At 40.9% G+C, this 15,893-nt stretch overlaps 1 protein-coding gene across 1 annotated transcript in view; it reads right to left on the bottom strand.

The window, feature by feature from the left end:
• CSMD1 (CUB and Sushi multiple domains 1) overlaps positions 1 to 15,893 on the bottom strand; it is a 1,813,702-nt gene that overhangs the window by 284,639 nt on the left and 1,513,170 nt on the right. The window contains exons 21-23 of the mRNA XM_032618622.1: positions 15,009 to 15,197; positions 5,687 to 5,856; positions 1,238 to 1,394 (exon numbers count right to left, since the gene is read on the bottom strand). Coding sequence (XP_032474513.1) covers positions 1,238 to 1,394; positions 5,687 to 5,856; positions 15,009 to 15,197 — 516 coding nt within the window. The remainder of the gene's footprint in view (positions 1 to 1,237; positions 1,395 to 5,686; positions 5,857 to 15,008; positions 15,198 to 15,893) is intronic.

The raw sequence follows: 15,893 nt of genomic DNA, 5'->3' as shown, positions 1-15,893 counted from the left end.
ACAAAGATTTTTAATCATCGGGTTGGTGAAGGATTGGACTGTCTTGTATATTTTAAGCATTTTAGCTAATTTATTACTTAATTTTAATTAATAACCTATATCAAATAACTATATTTTTTACTTTATTTTTCTGGAACTAAAAATGTTGAAAATGACAGTTATCACACGTCCAACTTCTCTTTGTGAAAGAACAATTCCTTCTCCTCCTTTGTTTTACGCTCCTCTGTCTTCTTCACATTCATCTTTTTTTTTTAAAAAGGCATTTTCCATATTGATTTATATTAATTATATTAATGGAGGGGGCACTAAGAACACAGCTTAAAACTGTGAGCTACAGACCGAATCCTGGTTCCACTGACTCAGACAGCTGGTATCCTGGACACACACTCCAATTACTTGTGCTTAGTTTTCTCAGGAGGAAATGAGTTGTGATAAGAAAGCACTTACAACATAGGGTATACATACACACACACACACCCCTATATGTGTGCATGTGTGTATCTATATGTATAAATTATTATATTTTACACACATGTAATCTATTTTACATAATGTATGGACTCTAACATGTGTATGTATAGATAGATAGATATAATAGAAAAATATTGATGTGTTCCAGGCATTCAAAGACTATTACTATTAATTATACCATTCATTTTAAATATTTCATATATTGTCTATGAATTTTTGTCAATGTGCATTAAATCACACAATAATTTTAACCCTAATATCTCTTTAAGTCAAGCATTTTTTTTTTTTTTTTGCGGTACGCGGGCCTCTCACTGTTGTGGTCTCTCCCGTTGCGGAGCACAAGCTCCAGACGCGCAGGCTCAGCGGCCATGGCTCCCGGGCCCAGCCGCTCCGCGGCATGTGGGATTTTCCCGGAGCGGGGCATGAACCCACGTCCCCTGCATCGGCTGGTGGACTCTCAACCACTGCGCCACCAGGGAAGCCCAACCCTAATATCTCTTAAATGTCATAACATTTTCTTTTCAGGTACAGTCATGTTATGAAAATACTAACACTTCTAAATAAACACGTTTCAAACTCTTACTTCTGATAATGTGTTTAAATTTACTGCCCGCTCAACAGTGTACAGAATTAAACAGCAATCCAAAACACAGGACGGGGGCCAGGAAAAAAAATCGATATTTAAAATGTATCATATCAGCAAAGTAACAGATGTATCCTGAGAAAATGAAAGTAAAATGAAACGATTAAGTCGTATGGCACTTACTAGTATAGGTGAGCTGAAAACCCTGGTCAGTGTCAGACCCATTGGAGTTGAACTCCAGCCACAGGTGGTTGGAGGTGCTGTTCAGGATGAGCCCCGTCAGCTCATTTTTAGTGAAGGCCCCCAGCGGACGTGATGAACTATCTCTTCCATCGTAGACCTGAGGAGAATTCACAGCACGAATCCCCTTATCAATTAATTCTGTTTGTATATTAGCAATTTTAACAAGAAATCCAAATTTTCAAAGATATGATTTTATACAGTAATTTAAAAAGTGACACAGTTTATAGAAAGCTGAGTGGATGGAAGACACTGGCAAACAACCTTTTTTCTTTAAGTTTTATCTTTACCGTTAACATTAAAGACTAAAGATTCCATTTGTGCCCAGATCATTTCATCTGCATCAAGCTGAACATTCTCTCTGTGTTTATTTAAAATGAAATCATCATGTATTTGCATTTCCAGGTTGCATGGTCCACCTTTGTAAGCCTGGCACTTACAAAGGTTGGAAGGATGTGTCATAGTTCAGTGTGAATGTCTCCTCCTCCATCCAAATGTGTTACAAGTCGAGGTGCTGAAACCTTGTCACATTTTGTAGCCCCTGAGCCTGCAGTGACTTTAGTTTTGAATGTGTTGTAGGAAAGGAATCCTGTCGTGTCCGATATCAGAGGGAGAGGTCATCTTGCTCTGAAGCATTTTGCGACTGACTCCATTTTCCCAGGTGGTTGTACAGCCTGGGTGGATACCCCGAACATTTGGAAGGCAAGTGGACCGGGATTGGTTCTGAGCAGACATCACGGGTAAGGGACACGAAGTGATGACTTCCCAGGTGCACACTGGGAGTGCAGGGTTGCCAATCACATTCCCCCAGTGGAGACTGCGTCAGACAGTTTTAAGGCGTGGGCATTGGGGAGCGTCCCACAGTACACGTTCCTAATGCCAGAGCAAACAGCGTTCACGTTCCAGGAGAATTTAGTTTTGAGCCCCTCACACCCCCGCTAAGTGGTCAAGACTATAATGCTTCGTGGCAAAGGTTCATCCATTTGCCTCTTGAAACCATTCCAATGGTTCATGGCAAGGAACTGCTGGTATGGATAAGGGCTTTTTCGAAGAAAGAATGAAAATTTATCACATCACACTGGAGAACATCCAGTTCTTTTTGATAAAAGATATCTTATCTAAATAAAGCATATCAAAGCCCCTGGTAGCCTCCCCCATATCTGCCTATTTCTCTCACTTCTTTTCCTTCTCACACAGATTAATTCTTACTTTTCTTCTCCTGCTCTTCTCTAATGCATATGTAAACCATGAATGCTGCTTGACAGACTTACAAATTCATACTCCTAAATGGAGAAAACACATTTAGAAGAATTAATTTTATGGATCATTATTTGATTTCATTTTAATTAAATATGCATATGCTCAAGTAGGAAAATCAAATACCCTATAACTTCTCATGCAAGCTAGCAACAAGCTAGTGTAGGAAAAATCATTGTTTGGTTTAACATAGATTCATTTGATAGCGAGGTTGCTGGCACCCAGATTATAAAGAGCTTTAAAATCCAGAGCACGCTGGCTCAAAAATAAAGTGTCCAGGCCTCTCCAGCAAGGTCTTACGTTACTCCACACGTCGTGTAATTCTCTGTGATTCATAGAAATCCATGGAGATGAGGGAGCATTAAAGGAAATAAACACACACTTAGGCTCGGTCCTCAGCTCTGAAGCATCTTCCACTGTCACCTCCACTGGTCTTAGCTTGTCTGAGTGCTTCTCCAAGATTTAATAGCTTACATGGACAGCGTCTAGCTCCAGGATCCTCATAGCTAGACCACTAAAAATGAACCATTGCCACACTGAATTATTAAGCATCTCTGGAAGAGTAATTCTGTCTTATTTATCTGCATCACCAGCAGTTAGCACAGGGCTTGACAGCAGAAATCTCTGAATGGAAAAGTAACTGACTAGTGGGGATATTATGTTGTCAGCTCTCGCAAGGTGAAAATCTGGATTCATGCTTCTCATGTATCACAAATGACAACCCAGATAGTATTGGAAGGCAAAACACTTGATGTTTACTTCCAATTAAATTAGTAACAAGCGATTTTAGTTCAGCACAAAACCTCCTAGTTGTATATCCTCATCTACAAGCAGCTGGGATCAAAGTGTCCCTTTCAGTCATTAGGAAAAGGTTCCTTGGGTCATATGTTAATACAAGGCTATAACTATTTGCACTACAGACCCTCCTTGGAGCCTGGCACATAATAAATGCCATATGCTCTGAGTGGAATAGCCAAGAGAGCAGATAAGCACAGATTAGAAAACATCACAAGGAATCCTGGAATGACAATGCTGAAAGGACTGGGGAAATCATCCCCACTTTTACAGGAGTTATACCTGAGGGCTCCGTTTCCAGAACTAACCTCGCTTTCCATTACGTATCCCTATCATGACACTCTCCTTAGAGCTGTATTTCTCTTACACGGTGTTTCCACATGAAACAAGCAAGCATCACGTTTATGCGGGGGAGGGTGTGTACATAAACTCTGGTCTTTGTTAATGGATCACACTACGTGTGTGGGATTATGCTCAAAATTCAAGGTAGTCCCACTTGAAATGTTTTTAACCTTTTGATATTTATTAGCATACTCAATAAAAGGTATGTCTGCACAGCATCTAGGTTTTTCAGATGATTGACAGTTTCTCTGCAAGTAAAGGTGGTAAGCAAGATGTTTTTTGATTTTTTGTTATAATCAACAAGTTTAAACAGCACACAATCACAAATGAAAATGATTTGCTTCCTTCCATTCCAGTAATATGTATCAGTGTATATTTAATCCAGTGTCTCTAATCACTCGCCTGCACCAAAGTATGGTTAATTGTTCCATAAAAGTTTGCCTTAAAGGCTTACTGATGTCTAAATTTGAGGTTATCAAAGAATTCAGAAAACAGTTCTTTGATGCAAATTTAACTTTTTCAGATCAGTGAGGATGTGCTAGTTTCATACCTGAAAATCACTTCTTAATTACAGCGACTCATACTGCCAGCATGAGCTTTCAAAAGACTATTACAATGAAAGAACAACTAGAATAAAACCTCTCTCCTAAATTATGACCTTGAAGCATAGTCAAAGGTGGACTTGGAGGAAGTGATGAGCACTTGAGTCTGGAAGCTTCTATTGACCTGTGCACATAACGGAACCTACCAGCGACCCCACTTTATCCACTGTGCAAACTGAGGACACACCTGGAGGGCACTAAGTTTCCCCTCTTAGCAGGCTCTTTGCATAGCTTCTTAATGCTCACAGCTTCAAGTGAGTCAAATCTACTGCGTCTGAGATGGAGCATTGTGTGTGTCCATGTAGATGTACATATGACTGAAAAACCCTAGAACTTTAGAAACGGGATGAGATGTGTCCCTCTCTTGCCATAAACAAGCCGTGTGGCCTGGACAAGTCGCTTACTTCCCAGTGGAACGAGCAGGTGGACGGGCTGGATGACGGCCAGTGTTGGTCTTGGTTGCTCAAAGCCACTCTCTTTCAAGGCCCTGAGGCTCGGGCTACAAGTGCCAACTACTCAGCCCCTAGAGCCAGGGAGGTCCCCAGGTTCCTGAAATAGTCACAGGAGAGGTGGAAACTATTTCAGAAGTCTTAGAAGTTTGGGGCCATTTGCAGTTGGAGCTCAAGGCAAGACCTGGATGCCCCTTGAATCCATCCCCCTGCCTGTTTCCCTGGAGTCCATCTGGAATGTGAGTGGTGTGCTCCACCTGGAGCAGTTCCCCGAGGCTCTGATGCTTTGAGTCATCTACTGCACTGACCCTTGATGCTGGTCCCATGCCTAGCACACCTCGGAGTCCTGTGAACACAGCTCTGACTGGTTGAGTGAGATTCTGCCTCATCCTGGCTTGGCTTCTCCACATCAACCCTGCTTTGTGGTCCAGCAACAGTGGCAGGGCTTGAGTTTACTCTCACATCAAAATCCTTCTAGCTCTGAAGGATGCTCTGTCATGATCACATTTACAAATCAAGAGCAATTGTAGAAAGGGTTGGTCTGGGGATCCTGCAAGCTTTTTTTTACAATTATTAGTATGTGCTAGGAACAATACTAGAAATATGTATCTATATTATTTAATCCTCAGAACATCACAAAAAGGTAGGTACCATTGCATGCTTTTACATATAAGAAAAATAAGGCTTAAAAATGTTAAATAATATCCCTAAATTACACAACTAATAAATTTTAGATCCAGGATTATAGACTGAGGTATTTCAAAGTCCACATACACATGATACTATAGGCCACCTTCTCAAACCAGCTGGATAAACAAATTGGGAAAATATGTGTATATATAAAAATACGTTAATATATGTATATATCTACGTATATAGATGGATCAACATTATATTTATTCCTTGAGAAGGAAAGATGGAGTCCTATTAAAACAGATTTTTTTTACCTTTAGAATATCTCCTTCAAACAGCTGGAAGCTTCGTGCTCTGAGATGGATCCCCTTGCCAGCTTCTGTTTCAATTTTATAGATACACTCATGGTTATTATCATAATTTGATGGGAAATTTGGAGACAGTAATGTTCCTTCATTTCCTTTGACACTTGCTCCACATTCAGCTAAAATAAATAGGACATTAAAAAAAGAAAGAGGATTCAAAAGTGGAATTATTGATTTTAATAAATAAAAACTTTTAAATCATGACAACCCTCTTTTCTCTCAATGTATCTGCTAGCACTATATTGTTTTTATAGATTAGCGACTTCCTTCTACTGTTTTATCCACTGGACAGGAAAGATACCCCCATTCATCCTATTTTCAAGATTTTATTTCTCTTAATAGAATGCATCTTACTCCTAACTTACAAAGAATTCTAGAATAAAATAGGTATGCCCGAGCACTTTGGCTGTATCACTGGCAGTCACCTCTCTGTGCCCCATCTCTGCTTCATGAAGCATCCCCGCCAATTCCAATGTGCTGACTCGACAGTTATGTCCATGCAGTTTTCCCACGTTGGTGTTCTGTGGCCTCAACCTGGATGCATTTAAAGGGGATTCTAGCCGTGGACCAAACCACTGAGTCCCCTGCTACTGTCTCACAGCACTGAGCCCATCTGCCTGTCTTGGGATGGAAGCCCTTTCGGCGGCAGAAAATACGTTTTTCTCCCCTTGACGAAAGGAGAGGGCAATTCACCTCTACATCCAAATTTGCATAAAGAACTTTAATCAGAGTAAAAATGAAAATAAATATAGCTCCCCACTTTCTGCCAACTTGGAGAAAGTCACCTAAACTCTCAGCACCTGTTTCCTCACCTATGAAAGTGAGAGTTAGGCTAACTCCTAAAATTCTATTCGTCCAAAACAATCATAAAATAATAAAATTGCTCTGTGTGTGTGTTTGCATATGTATGATGTGTGTGCATCTGTGTATGCATGTGCGTGTGTATCTCTGTGTGTATGCCTGTGTGTGTCTGTGTGACAAGAGCGCTCCATGTGATTCTGCATGAGATAACTTATTGGCCACACTATGTGAAAAGCACAGTGATTTTTAAAATTTCAACAAAGTAAGTCTGAGTGTGAAGAATAATGATCAGCTTGGAAACTGAAAATCAGTAAAATGCCTACATGTAACGGGGGTGAGAGAAAGGGGTTCAGTCTAAGGGGGCTGCTTGAAGTATCACACAAGTGTGGCAGATGTCCTGTGCACGCCCGTTTTCATAATTCCAAGTCTCTGACATCCCCGTCTTCTCTGACAATCACTGAAATCAGCTGCACCGCGAGCCTTCCCTGGTATGAGTGACGGAAGGAATAAGCTGGAGATTCAGGATCAGCTCATGATGACTTGCACCCTTGAATCTCATGATGTCCCCACGTAGAAGGGTCGGGGAGAAAATCAGGGAGAGAAACACAGGAGAACTTGGCTCACCTGCCCCTGATCTTTCCCCATAAGGACCTGAAGGAGGGTTTCATGGGAAACAGTGTTGAGAAAGAAGCACAGGGAAGTGGTGACCCCAAAACATGGCAATGGGATTTTATAAGAATAACTTTAAAATTATAGCTATAGTTACTATTATTACATATTCATATATTTGTGTAATTTTAATACTTTTTAAGAAACATTTTTATGGTGAGAAAGGCAAGTGGTGTGTCTCTCAGGCTGTGTTTGGACTTTCATTTTTGCTCAGGCTGGGACGTGGATGTCCTTTCACGTCAAGAATCTGGCGATTCTCAGCAATTCTGAGACTGACGATGTATGGCTTCACCTCTTAAATTCAACAAGCATTTTGGGCAAGTAATCTCTTTGAGAAATGGTAATCATTCATGGGCTTCATTGCATATTCTTATACTATTCTTCTTTCCTGAAGAAACGGCGATTTTTAACATAAAAGCCAAAATAAGTGAAAAGAACACTGAAACAGCAAAGCAGAAGGTCCCCCTGTGGCTGCTCTGTGGATCAAACAGCAAGGGGTTCAAACTCGTTAAAGATATTGGACGTGAAGAGAATAAAAGAAGAAACTCATAGAATTCTGATACCCAGAATATGGAACCTATCACAAGCACTAAGAATTTTTATTTAGAATTGAATTGGACAGTGATCAATAAAGGAAATCATTCAAAAATCAAATTTATGTCCTTTTATCTATTACTTTGTAAGTTTGAAAAACATCTCTTGCAATTGAAGACGTAATAAATACTGATAGAGTGGCAACGAGACCATTTTTAGTCTAAGGGGTACTTTGGAAGGGATACTTTTTATGGCTACTGTAACTGGTTGTGTGGGTTTGGGTTTACTGCATATATGACTGCATGAGATCCATCGTGCACTGTGTTCACTGAACATCCACTGTGAGGTGTGGGCAGCCTTGCCTCAAACATGCTTTGAGGTGGGCAGGAGGTAAAAGGGCTAATAAGGGCCCTGGGCCCCCCTCTGGCCATCAGGAGATGAGTGGTGTTCTTTCTTGACTGAATGAGGTCAAGGGGCCGGAGGGAGGGTTGAAGGACACCCGGGGTAATTAGCTCAATACAGTGCTGAGTCCACACACCTTGAACCCAGAATGTGGCATGAGAGCTTTGCCACTCTGGGGTAACTGTGAAAACTGCCTGCAAGAAGTCCCTGTGTGTCTTCAGGGGGCTGTCCCATGAGGAAGGCAAAGCCAAGGAGACCCACTCCAATGGGCTCCAGCCCTGTGATCCTGGGAAGGGCGTGCTCTCCCCTTCCTGAGGCAGGGGAGCCTACACCTCTCTCTCTGTTGTCTGGAGGCCCTGCTCCTACGTCCGGCAGGTGTGTTCTCTTGTTCTTCTTATGGATGGAATTCCTTTCTTTGGGTCTTCACACCACTTTGTTTCTATTCCCTTCTTCTCCTTGACAGACTTGCCACACAGAGAATTTTCCAGGCTCAGGAGTATCTTTTTAAATGTAGACTTAGTCTATCACAATAAGGCTGATGTGTAAATGGTATATGTCACACATTTTTCTAAGTTCTTCAGTTACATTAAATCATTTAACCCTCACAATAACCTTATGTGATGAGGTAATAAACCCCGTTTCACAGATAAGGAAACTGAAGCACAGACTAGCTCAAAAGTCGTTTTTCCCAAGGTCACACCACTAGTACAGACTCATTATTGATTTGATATAACGTCTAAGTGCTTAGCTTAGGAAAAGAATTGTGGACTTTTAAAAAATGCTAATTAATGATGGATATACTTTATAGTTAAAAGTTCATAATATTATTCATAATTATTGGTAATGAAACTAGCAGAGCAAAATTTTGTTGCAGAAGACAGTATACTTTTAAAGATTTTACCCAGATAGGATAAAAGTTAAGTTACCAATTAACTGAGGTTATATTTGTTTTCACATTAGCATTTAGGATATTAACCATTTATTTCTCATAATACAACAAAAAGGTAGGACTAGAAAGAAGGCTTTAGCATTTGGGTAGCCAGGGAGAAAAAATTTATCAAATCTAAAGATGTAATTTTACATGTCTTTTTGTGAAGATTTGGATTCTGGGATTTTTTTCTAAAGCAGATATATAATAAGTGGTGCTGATTAAGTGCAAGTCTACACTACATCGAAGTAATGAGTGTGGGAGATTAACTGGCCGGTCGTAACCAGTAATTCTTGGCAGAGGAACAAGGCCATTGCTGTAACTGGTAGAAAGACGCGGAAAAGGGCCAGCCGCCTCACCGGCACGTCTCCGCTCACTTTATACTCGCCTCTTGAACACAAAACCTCCACTAGCGTCAGGGCAACTAGTGCTCATAACCTGAGATGCAAGTAAAGTTCCTAAGTGAATAAGCAATAACAATTTACTCATGATACATCTGTGAGTGAACCTAAACATACATGGCACGTGCACTTAGAAGTGGAAGGTCAGAATTCATTATTCTAGAGTGTACAGTACAGGACTTAAAAGATAGTATTTATTCAAATTTTTCTCCAAGAATATGAAATTGCTTGTAGAGTATACAAACCTGGTATACAAACATCAATTTAAAAAGCCTATTTTACTATAGTGTTTTATTTAATATAGACATATAATATGCATTATTACTATTTGATTTATATCTATATCACTTTATATTCTTCAAAGATTTTCATGTAGATCATCATGTAATTACTTTTATTTTTTTAAATTGTTACTTTCCTCGGTTTTAGGCAGTTATTTGTGTTTGACACTATTCCGATGAACATGGGTGGCTGCTGCTGGAGTTGTTTTCTGATTTTATGTGAAGACCAATAAGAAAATATGACCTTTTACAGGCTGAACGTGATCAGCCATTTGCTCTTGAGGGTCTTGGTTCATTCTGACTTGGTTCCATAGCAGGCTGGCAACATCAAAGGTCTGGTGAGAAATGCGGGTCGGGGACCTGGAGCTATGGCACATGGCAAAGTCTCAGGTGTGAGACACGTGGGTGCTCAGGTGGCCTTACGGACGCGACAAAGCAGGGGAACATTTGAGAGGACTTCGGGGATCTGGCTGTAAAGAGAGACTGAACCAGATGGCAGTGGGTGTATGGGTGTCACTGAACCAGGATCCCTGGAGGGTTTGGAGCACAGAGGTGTCCTGATAAACATCTGTTTGGAAAAGAGGAGATGCACTAAAAGAAAACAGTGAATCCTAAACACTTTAAAGGAAAACACAGTGTTGTAGTGTGAAAATGGACATGTCAACAAATTCTAGAATTCCCAGTCCAGAGGAACACACTGGAAGATCATCAAACAAGTAACTGTAGAGCCTATAAAATGTACTAACACTTTGCCCAGCTGGGTACAGCCATCTGTTTTTCTTTTGGTCTATTTGTCACTTGCACAGAGTGCATTTTTATAACTATTATATCATTGAATAAATATAACAATTCCATGAGGTCAGTATCAACACTAAATCCATTTTACCGATGAAGAAACTGAGATAGTGTTAGGTTAATAATTAACTTGCTCAAGATCACATGGAGGGGGGCGTTGGTGGAGCTGTGATCTGAACTCCAGCTGGTCTGGTAATAACCACATTATGTTTGTCAATATACAATAGTGATAATTAATTACATTTATAGATGTTAAGTAACCCACGAGGAACATGTATGAATGTATGACTCCAAAAGAGTAGGAACATGAGGCTGTTGTGGGAAACACACCTTCCGAACGTCTTAATCCAATGTCTCACAGAATGTCCTGCCGTGGAACAGGAATGCCTGCATTGGGATCCTGTTTCTGAGGCAGGCCACTGACTTAAATTTATTTCGAATTAAATCAACTAGTGCACAAAGACGAATGCAACACATTTCCAAATGCAAGAATTGAAACGTGTCAAGAAGACTGAGGAAGGTGCACTAAAGCCTGAGACGCTGTCCCACAGGAGATAACTAAGTGAAATACAACAAATGGTAAAAAGCAGATGCTCAGAAAATTACAAAATGTAAATCATCAGAATTTCAGAAATTCTTTGAACTTGATTTCAGACATCCACTGCAAATCTCCATTCCTAGAGCAATTAAATGGATCAATTTTCAGTTCTTCCCATAATCCATTTAAAGTGATTTTAAGATGAGTGAATATAATTTCCCTTAAAATGAATCATTTGCTCTTTTTTATAAAGAACCTCCTGAAACTGTAATTAAAACTGAATTGTCATTGAGAGTTTTGTAATGGAACTAAACTTATTAAAATTAAATGAACAAAATAGAAAGGAGTCAATTGATTTTTCAGTTAATTCTTCTGTACAAAAGCATCAACCCATGAGATGGTCTTAGCAGCTCTGGGTGATGTAACAGAACACAGACAAGAGGCTTAAAGAATAACATTTAGGGCTTCCCTGGTGGTGCAGTGGTTGAGAGTCTGTCTGCTGATGCAGGGGACACGGGTTCGTGCCCCGGTCCGGGAAGATCCCACATGCCGCGGAGCGGCTGGGCCCGTGAGCCATGGCCGCTGAGCCTGCGCGTCCGGAGCCTGTGCTCCGCAACGGGAGAGGCCACAACAGTGAGAGGCCCGCGTACCGCAAAAAAAAAAAAAAAAAAAAAAAAGAATAACATTTATTTCTCACAGCTCTGGAAGCTGGAAGTCCACATCCATAGCACTAACCATATTATTTGTAAGCAATAATAAATATTCAATATCAATAAATATTTTACTGGGGATATTAATTTACTATTTGATAGTAACACAGTAGATGAAAATCTATACTCTCTCAATCTGCCTACTCATCATGCTAATCTGGATTCCAATTCTGTTGCTGAAGAACTCACCCCCCTAAATACTACCGAGGCTTTGCAATGCCCCTCATCTCACAGGGCCGCTTCTCAGCCCAGGTGCTCACTGGAACTTCTATTTACCACCAGATGTTCATTAGAAAAAGGGAAAGGAGCATTCTCATAATCCACTTGGCACTCCTCCAGGGTCACCTGTGATCTTTGGATTGGATTTGCAACTTTGGTCTAGGGATAGATTATTCTTATTTCTATGGTTTTACAGGAAGAAGGACAGACACAGCGTCCTAATGAATCAAACTTTGAGATCAAGATAGGAGCTTCCAAGAGAAATAATGTTTATTTGTTTGACAAACATGTATTGAATAAGGCACAGAGCTGGATTTAGGGCTAAGGCAACCTCCACTGTAAGGAAAGGTCAGCCTAACGGGAGAGACAGAAATAGGAAGACAAGTTTACTGGAGTACAGTGGTTATCCTGGAGGGTCCCTCTCCAGCCGGTGGGTAAGCAGGTAGAAAGAGTTTACATGGGAGGTGAGTTCCAAAATGAGAAAGTCAGCCTGGCAGAAAAGGGGGTGCACGTTGTAAATGAGGGAGCAGTGTAGGGAGAGGCTTGAGCATAAGAGAGAACCAGGGCAGTTTCAGGTCGAGTGAGCTGGGCAAGACGTCGGAGAGTCTGGCCAGTGAATAAGGGGCCTGCATCCCCGGCAAGTGGAGGGTTTGTTCTGCACATTATGGGAGCTGATTCATGGGTTCTGTTAAGGGGGATGAATCTGTGAGGTTCTGAATTCGGACAGATCACTCTGGGGGCTGCGGCAACAGTAGTTGGCGCTGTCCTGGAGGTGGGAAGCATCTTTGGGATGTGAAGCTTTGCAAGGCTGTGAAGCTTTGCAAGGATGTGAAGCCTTTGCAAGGCTGGGCAGAGAGGATGGGCGGGGAGCCTCCCTGGAGAGCTGGGGAGAGGCAGAATCTTCAGAACTAGCAACTAATCCGATGTGGAGAATGAGAGAAAGGGAGAAATGAGAACTCCCAGGTGCCACGTGGGTCACCTGGTGGATTTTAGTGCCTTACTAACATGTTTATTTAAAGGTCTCTTGTGGCCAGATGGGCTGGAAGGAAAGTCAGGAAGCAGTAGGTAAAATACAAGAGGTGAAATAAAAGAGGTGAAATACAGAACAGCCCCGCCAGGCCATTCTCTCAGTGCAAAGCAGGGCTGAAAGGCCTGGTTTTAGGTGCCCTGTGTTGGAATCTTGCTGGCTGTGTGCCGGTGGGCAAAGGCCTTAAGTTCTTTGTGCCTCAGTGTTCCCATCTGTAGAATGGAACTGACAATAATAGTGCTTACTTCATAGAGGTGTCTGGGGGATTAAATAAGATAACACATGGAGAGACCTCAGAGCAGTGCTGGTCTAGAATCAGTGCTCAATAAACATTATTTCAACCCCAGTTACTCCTCATTTTATACTTTATGCAACAGTGTAAAACCCCAAATAACAAGATTAAGAGTGTAAAGATAATGAGTCTAGACAAAATAATAGAATAATGCAAATGGAATATTATAATCAATAGACAATGTTACATATGTGGATTAAGGCTTTGACTTCATTCAGTTGGGAGTTTTTTTCCCCCAGATTTTAAACTATCTTGCTCAGTAATTTCCAATTTGGGGCATATGGATTCTAGGCAAATCTGGGAACATCTAGGATCATCTAGAAAATATTGTATCTTTTTTTCTTGAGATAGTGTTCAAAATTGGCATCCAAATCTCAAATAAAAATCATAACTAAAAAAAAAAAAAGTGAGAACTACTGTTTTAGGAGAAAACCACATCATAGAAAGATCAGATATGTGCCCTGGCAAGAGATAAAGATGATCTGATTCATGTTCACTTGTGTAATTTTTCTATAATGAAGTCCTCACTGTCCTACTATCTATGGCACACTGCAACACAAAAAGACAGTATATTAACTTTTGAACCACATAATATTCCTAAATAACTGAAGAGATTCTGTGCATTAGAAAAATCTGGTTTACTAAGTTAACAGCTTAGCATTTTTATGGGTTATGAAATCTTATTTTCACAACTTTCCCACCTGCCTCTAGTTTATCAGCTGGTAAGATCACAGGTGCCTCAAGGACTCAGACGGCTCACAATTAAGGGGGTCCATGGTTCATCACTAGACAAATGTCATAATGCTACATTAGCCAGTTTCTGTGACTTTAAAGGACAGCTTGTACGCCCTTTACATGCTGAGCAACGTGGCCAAGTGACAGTTACCAGATATTGCCTCTGGGGCTGATGACCAGACCCTCTAGACCTGCGGCCAAGATTCCATACTTAAACTGAGCCACCACGATTTGAGGAACTCCCTACAGCAGCACAGGTTCAGATTAACAATAAATACACCCCAATGAATGGGCATCTTAATTCCATCTTAGCACAGTGCCTAGTTTCAAGTACTTAAATAAAGATTCCTATTACTCTCTGGAATGACCTCTTGAATTCTTCAAGAACACTGTGAAAAAGCTAATTCAGCATTAAAATGTCTACAACGCCCACTTTGCAAGAGTATGCACGATCATCTAATCACAGTTAAAGTGTAAAAAACCAACAAAACAAGTATTTTAAATTGTCCCCATCATTATACCAGGTGATACCACTGCTTTTAAGCAACAGAATTGTCAAAGGTTGTGTTAATACAGCATGGCTTCTAGCTTTTATTTTGTCTTTTGTCCCAGGTATAGTGTGTGTGTGTGTTTGTGTGTGTGTGTGTGTGTGTGTGTATATATATATATATATATATATTTTTTTTTTTTCTTCTCCATAAATATGCTTGACACATGCTTCAGTTTCACTCCTCTTCAGCCAGGGCGTCTTGGGGCTGAAAGGGGCTGGCTTCACCGATGAGGTAACCACAGCCCAGAGAGGCCCCTCCTCCGCTTCCCCGGGGAGCGGAGCGCCCGCCCAGTGCCGGCCTCCTGTCCTCCCTTGCCGGCAGGTTCCTTCACGCTGACCGCACCGCCCTGCCCCCCGGGGGAATGAAATGAAAGCACGTGACCACCTACCCACACACCTTGGCAGAGATGCGCTCCATACACGACGACCCCCGCCCAGGCACGTGAGCTTGGTTGCGCCTTCTAAGCGATAACCTGGGAAGCACGAAAACGTCAGAGAGTCTCCAACTCCGAAGTGAAAACCGATTCTCCTGCTGAAGGCAGGGACGCCAGGATCGTCACAAGGCTCGAGGTCATATTCTGAGACATGAAGAGACAGAGTGCACTCGTGGGAACCCGGCTAAATACTCAAAAATTATTTAGCAAGAATAAAAAGGTGCTATTACTTAAAAAATAAACATATATATATATTTCCCCCCCCCCCCCAGGCTCTGCTGTAACTGTCATACGGATTGTCTTCCTTTGTACTGTGAGTTTTCTGACAAATGAAATATAGTATTTTTAAAAATAAATGTATAACATTATAATAACATGATCCACTCAAAACTGTCACTTTAACAGTATGAAATTATTTTAGTGATACGCCTAATTGCTAAAATCAGTTACTGTCCTCTTAAAGGTGCTTTGGATAAACAAGACCCAATGGAGAACAAACTAAAAGCAGTATCACAGGGTTTTTTCACAGGGCGGAAAGATTATCATAACCAATTTCACCCCTAAAATACACCTCAGTATGGGATAGCAAAACCTTTTCCCGTCTATTTTTCAATTTATAAACTATGTTTTATTGATGCGTAATGAAAAATATTCTGGATCCTGCTAGAAATTTCTGTAAACTACCCAGGAAGAAAGTGCTAAATTTAGTTAAAAAGAAAAAAAAGAATAATGTCTGGTGTATTGCTGCATTTGGGGATTAAATGTCCAAAATAACAGTACTAATAACAGCATTTTGTATTTGTCTCATTCTTTAGTACCAACTCTTTCAAATCTCTATAT

The sequence above is a fragment of the Phocoena sinus genome, chromosome 21 (assembly GCF_008692025.1).
Source record: "Phocoena sinus isolate mPhoSin1 chromosome 21, mPhoSin1.pri, whole genome shotgun sequence".
Lineage (NCBI taxonomy): Eukaryota > Metazoa > Chordata > Mammalia > Artiodactyla > Phocoenidae > Phocoena > Phocoena sinus.
The sequence above is the reverse complement of the archived record's forward strand: the minus strand, read 5'-3'. Positions and strand labels throughout refer to the sequence as shown.